The sequence below is a fragment of the Marmota flaviventris genome, chromosome 3 (genome assembly GCF_047511675.1).
Source record: "Marmota flaviventris isolate mMarFla1 chromosome 3, mMarFla1.hap1, whole genome shotgun sequence".
NCBI classification, from domain to species: domain Eukaryota; kingdom Metazoa; phylum Chordata; class Mammalia; order Rodentia; family Sciuridae; genus Marmota; species Marmota flaviventris.
The window spans coordinates 58,335,494-58,341,493 of record NC_092500.1 but is presented as its reverse complement, the minus strand read 5'-3'; the positions used below and the strand labels follow the sequence as shown (position 1 = coordinate 58,341,493).

At 50.2% G+C, this 6,000-nt stretch overlaps 1 protein-coding gene across 1 annotated transcript; it reads right to left on the bottom strand.

Moving 5' to 3' along the window:
- Positions 1–601: 601 nt before the first annotated feature.
- Cyp27b1 (cytochrome P450 family 27 subfamily B member 1) lies at positions 602–5,295 on the bottom strand. Its single transcript, XM_027929375.2, has 9 exons — positions 5,110–5,295; positions 4,316–4,506; positions 3,629–3,831; positions 3,343–3,543; positions 3,085–3,257; positions 2,696–2,868; positions 2,443–2,521; positions 1,958–2,155; positions 602–1,622 (listed from the first exon to the last, which is right to left on the bottom strand). Exons 1-9 carry the CDS (start codon positions 5,293–5,295, stop codon positions 1,509–1,511), a joined length of 1,518 nt encoding a protein of 505 aa, XP_027785176.1. The 3' UTR covers positions 602–1,508.
- Between the last annotated feature and the right edge of the window lie 705 nt (positions 5,296–6,000).

Genomic DNA, 6,000 nt, shown 5'->3' with positions numbered 1-6,000 from the left:
GAGAGTTTTATCTGGATGGAAGATGAGTTAACCTGCACACATTACAAGAGGAGTACTGTGTCCAGCCTCTCGGGGGCCAGAATGCTGACTAAGAAACTAGCTCCTTCTGCCCATTCCAGTGTTCCTACTGCAGTGCCCCGGGCTTCTGGCCACTCTCCCACTCAACTTTCATGCTGTCAGACTCCACATTTCCCTTCCTATGACCCTCTTTCTCTGAAGCAAACTATCTTGTAGTAATTTGTTTCCAGAGAGGGCAGAGTAGTTGTTCTAGGATATCCTTCAATTCTGGTAGTTCAGGTTCCAAAAGACTTCTCTCACCAAAGAGTCAGCTGCCTCTGCCTAGCTCCCCAACCCATTTTAAACTCAGCTCCTACAATTACTTTTCACTACCACCCCCTTGACCTCTTACTGAAAGCAAGACTAGACTTGGCTGTTCCCACTGCAGACAGAAACATGTCAGGCTTTGGATCGCAAACCACTCTTCCAGGGACCCAGACCTCCCATTGCTTTGGCAGTCATTCCTGGGATCTGAAAATCCAAGGAAGGAGATGGGGATCAGGGTCTTGCAGGAAGTGAGAGTAAGAGAAGATTAAGTCAAAAGTCAAGGATAAAACATTTGGATTCTTTTATTCGAAAACTTAAGAATATTAAAAATGTTCAATATAAAAAATAAAACAAGACTGGCCCAAAGATATCTCTGCCTGGAAATTAAGTGATGACCAGAGAGGCTGGGCATGGTAGTGTACACCTGTATTACCAGCTACTTGGGAGGCTGAGGCAGGAGGATCATGAGTTCAAGGCCAGCATGGGCAGCATAGTAAGACACTGTTTCAAAGAAAAAGAAGAAAAAGTGACTAGAGAGCCAAGATTTTTTTTTTTTTTAAATCATCAACCAGTCTAGGGCAGATTCATCTTCTTGGGGCAAGATGAAGGAAGGAAGAGGGGTAGACATAGCCTGGTAAGCTGTTTATCCCTTCTCTACATGGTCCAGTTTCAATATGAGAATGTGTGTTTTGTCACCTAATCAGATAGGTCCTGATGTGGAATATGAAGACCAAATAAAGTCTCATCCATCTCTCTTGAAGAGCTCACATATTTAAAGGGAGACCAATGAGGTACAGAGCAGATGCACAATTTCTTTGCTCATGCTGTGAGAAATGCTTAGCCAGCAGCATCAGTGAGCACTGTGGAAGCACCAAAAGAGCAGTAGTTGAATCCTATCTCAGGCCACCCAGATTACCTGTTAAAATCTGAGTTAGCTCTGAAGGATTTGTATATGACCAGGAAAAGAGCCAAGCAAGTGGAGGGACCGTGGTTGGCTCAGGACCTACTGAGATAGGTCAAGTGCATACTTCACACATGGGTCAGGGCTGCCTCCTGCACTTTGCTACGGTCATTATATTCAGCTTAGTTAGGCCTTGTCTGGGAACACGTGTATCTCTTGATCTTCTGCCCAAAAAATCCCTATGATGAAAGAAATTGTGTTGATGACAGCCTCTTTCAAAGGACTATCTGTCCACAAACTGTAGGTTGATGCTTCTTTCGGGCACCAGGACAGTCCGGGTCATGGGTCTGACAGGAGGAGCACCTGGCTCAGGCAGCACCTCAAAATGGGTCAAGATCTGGAAAGGGAAGAAGAAGGCTATCACCATGGGTGAGAGGGAATCTATAATGGGAGGATTAACTGGCAAAGGGCTTTATTAGTGTTAGAATAGTTGGGGTGGCATCTGTGGACAGTAGGGGCCTTCTTGGTCAGTGAGGGTAAGGGATTATAGAAGGCAAAAAGACAGTCCAAATATCCTTGCTTATACTTCAGACCTATAATGGCATTGCCATATTTTCAAGGATTAGGTCTGCCAGGTTTTACATGTTTTCCTATGCTCATCATATGACAAGAGCTCACAGTTTAGAGGGGTTGAATTTCTCAGTCTGGGTACATAAGCTCTCTAACACTTACCTGGGCCAAAGCCATTTGAAGCTCAAGCTCAGCCAAGCGTCTCCCCATGCAGCTGCGCTTGCCAAAGCCAAAGGGAAGAGATGCAAATGGGTGGGGGGCTGGGCCCTCCCCCAGCCAGCGAGCTGGGCGAAAACTGTTTGGCTCTGGAAACTGGGCAGGATCCCTTGAAGTGGCGTAGTGACACAGAGAGACCAGCGTCTGGTAGGAGTGGAATCAAACTTGTCAGTTTGGTCTCAGAAGCAAAGAGTTGGGTAGAGTGGGGATAGTTATGAAAAAGAAAATCTATGGACTGGGATAAAGTCAGGTTCTGGTTGACAGAGAAGTTTTCTGGGGCTACTTTTGGAATTATTTCTCTGCTGCCCCATTGTACTCAAGAGAAAGGAATTCAGATCAAGGGGAAGGTTTGAAGGGTGTCTGAGAACAGGACTGGGGCCCAAGATAGTAAGGAGTGGCTCAGAAAAAGGGGCTTCATAGACTATACTCACATTTTTGGGGATAATGTAGTCACCCACATGAATGTCTTTGTCTGGAACACGGGAATTTCCAGGTACTACAGGGTACAGTCTAGGTTGCAGAGCAAAAGATAGGGAAAAGCAAGATGAGGCTAGGGGAGATAGCCTCTTTCTCATTGTCTCCAACTTCCAAACCCAATTTTGGCCAGCCATAGAATACCATTTTTCTCCTTTCTCCCTGCTTCCCCAGCCTTTCCTCTAGTTCCTCTTCTCCTCCCCCCCTCACCTTAGTACTTCCTTGACCACAGCTTTCAGCAGGGGGAGCTGGGACAGAACTGTGGCTTGCGGGTGGGCACAGGAGCCTGGGCCCAGGGTAGCTGTGATCTCAGAATGGAGTGCCTTCTGGACTTCAGGATGCCGGGAGAGCTCATAGAGAGCCCAGGAGAGTGTGTTGGACACCTGAAGGGGCAGGAGAGAGCATCTTAGGTGTTAGATATGGGGCCTAGTAGAGGCGGCAGAATATGAAGCAATCTGGGGCCAAGGATGTGCTAAATCAAGGGATTAGTTGAGCCCCTTCATGACCATAGGGGATTCCCTGAAACAGAAAAGTGGCACCAGAGATTGGGGAGGATAAACTCCGGAAGTGGGTCTCTCAGGGTAGAGGGTGAACCTCACCGTGTCCACTCCAGCCAGTAGCAGCTCTGTCACATTCCCCAGGATGGACTGGGCAGACACTTTCTCCCGGAAAAGGAAGTAGGTCAGGTGTGCCCCAGATGGCATGTTCTTTTCAGGGTTTCCCTGGTTCATCGTGGCTACCTCGGCCTCTTGCCGCTCCACGAGCTGCTGGGCTACGTGGGGAAAAGACACCCTGATGCCTCACTTCCTCTGAGAAGTTGTACTTTTCCCCATTCCCAACCCTCTTCTGTGCCTTACCAAACGCAAACATCTGGTCCCAGTCTCGGCAGAGGCGGGCCCAAGGTCCCGGCACTAGGCGATGCAGCCAGCTGGGCATCGCCATGGTTAACAGCGTAGACACAAACACCGAGCCTACCGCGCGGATGAAAGTCTCGGTATCCGGGGGCACTTCAGCCTCCAGGCAGCCCAGGCGAGAACCCAGTAGCACCGCGGCTATGCCTGGCCAGGAGGGGGCGCTGTAAGGGCACTGGGAGATCGCCCGGGTGTCTCCCACACCTACCCCTAATTTTGTTTTGGCACTCACCTTCCAGTCCAAACTTGTAAAACTCTCCCGCCACATCCCGAACCAGGGCGGGCGGCCCGGTGCCACGTCCCCTCTGGCGCCTTAGTCGTCGCACAAGATCACAGACCACTTTGTCCAGGGTTTCGGCATAGCCAGCAGCCGCTTGAGGCCGGAGGAGAAGCGGCGCCAAGAGACTACGGAGCTTCTGCCATTCTTCACCTTCCCTGCAGGGGTGCAGAGAGAGGGCGCACAAGGGAGGTGGGGATATCTGAAGGTGGCTTGACTGGGGTGGCCAAGTATTGCGTCTCCTCCTTCCAGATAAAAAAAAAGCTACCCCTGCCTGTGCCCATCTTCCATGTTTCTACCTTCTTTACTCATTTTCTGCCCGCCCCTCCTCCGGGGGCGGGGAGGACTGAGTTCCCGGGTAACCTGAGCAAAATAATCTTCCATTCTATCCAGATTCTGTACCCTCGCCTTTTCCGGCTGTTACCTCGGTTCCCAGGATTCTGGTCTCTAAGTATAAGGAAGTGAGTGGAGATCGAGGGCAGGGTTCAACCTGAGTTTTGGATGGAACAGACTGGAGAACCCCGAGATGCTGGAAGGTTGCAAGAAACAGCGGAGCTTTCTCTAAGCCTCTGCATATATTGGGTTGCAACTCACTAGGACTCGCTGTCAGGAGTATGAGCTTTGAGGGCAGAGAGGACTCACGCGGTAAGTAGTCCGCAAGCCCTCTGGTGGCGGCGACGGTGCTCCGCCCAGGACGAGAAGCTGCAACGCTCTGGCCGAGGACCCTCTTGTCTCAGGAGCTGCTCGACGAGTGCAGGGGAGGCCAAATACACTGTGCGCAGGGTCCCGAATCTGGCCAGCCACATGGGGCCGAAGCGCGCAGCGCCCTGCACCTGGGAAAACCCATGCAGCAGACACTAGGATACCCTGGACGGGCACTGAGTTTGGCTTGTGCCAATGCCAAGGGCACTTAACTAGGCTTGGGACCCACGAGCTTCTTGAGTGCCCAGCTAAGTATATGGCCCCAATGCTTGAAACTCCTTCTCTACCGTCTTGGAAAGTTTGAATGTGGTGGGCCAAACGGAGGAATTTTGTGTCATGTCAGGACCTCTTTTTGGTCATCTGGGCAAAACCAAGGAGAAATCCCTAAAGCTTCCCCCACCTGAGCTGTCTGTCTCAGAAAGAGTCCCTAGCGAATGAAAGTGAACGCGTAGATTTACAGCCAAAAGTGCACGGAGGATCCCCAGCACTACCTTTCCGGCATTCTTATCTTACAGGGTCAGGAAACGTTTGTACAGAGAGAAAGCTCTGAGGGCAACCCCTTGATTCTGCACTCGAAATACCTTCCCCGACCCCAGTCCCATCGAGCCTTTTTTTTTTTTTTTTTAAATAATTCATGGGCATCCATTCTCACCAACTGTCCTATGTTCCGTCCTTGCTGGCGTTATCAAAGCCAGTTCCCCCAGCCCCAGGAACAGAGACTTGTCCCTTCCTACCTGCAGTTCGTGTAGTCTCGACAGTCCCCCTTTGCAGAAAAGTTCAGCTAAGAAGGCAGGCACAGAGGGGCCAGGGATGTCCGCCAAGCTCCGGGGCGTTGAGTTGGAGCCTCCGGAGGCGCCCAACTCAGGAGCCCAGCGGACGCGATGGAACACTCCGGAGGTGAACTTGAGGGTTTGGGTCATGGTGCAGTTCAGAGAACCCGAGAAAGAGAGCCCTTCTCTGGCGCATTTGGACTACTTGCCTGAACCCCTATTTAAGCCCTGACAAGGCAGTGACAACACCCCTTCTCAGAGCTTCTTAGCCAATCCCGTGTTCCTGAGTGGTCTATGTTCAAGATTAGCACTCAAGATCAGTAAGCAGGTCTGGGATTAATTTTGTGGCTTTTTTTTGGATCTCAAGCTGCAATGACCCTTGTGGGAGGGGAGGCCTGTCTCAGTTTCTCCTTGGTCGTTAGTGCCCTAATCCAACAGCTAAAGGTCTTTTCTGGGGAAAGTTTATTTAGTATTTATTTAGATTACAGGAGACAACCTTGGGGGTAATTCCCACTTCCCCAGGAAACCAAGTCCCTATTGAGCCATCATTAGGAATTCCTCAACCTCCAGCTTCTCCATAAAGGAAAAGAAGGCTGTAACTGTCCCCACATTTTTGGCTTGTTGGGGTGCATGTTCTCTGTGCAGATGAGCAGGATTTTCCTGCACTAGCCAAGTCTACCTTTCCCATTGTATCATACTCATACTAGGCAGGTGGGTTAATGAGTTAAAATGGCTTCAGGCACCTTATCTGTTTCTTCAGGAGGGGTCTCTTAGGTCAGACAGTGCTCTCTTTCTACCCATGGGAATCTGGAGTTTGAGGAACAGAAATGAAAGAACTTTTTGCAAAGTAGAAAA

Excerpts from the sequence above, each read along its gene's own strand:
- Cyp27b1 (XM_027929375.2), bottom strand. The coding sequence starts at position 5,295 with ATGACCCAAACCCTCAAGTTCACCTCCGGAGTGTTCCATCGCGTCCGC. Across the intron at positions 2,156-2,442 it reads ACTACATTATCCCCAAAAAT|ACGCTGGTCTCTCTGTGTCA; the intron begins GTGAGTATAGTC and ends CACTCCTACCAG. Across the intron at positions 1,623-1,957 it reads TTCAAATGGCTTTGGCCCAG|ATCTTGACCCATTTTGAGGT; the intron begins GTAAGTGTTAGA and ends TTCCCTTTCCAG.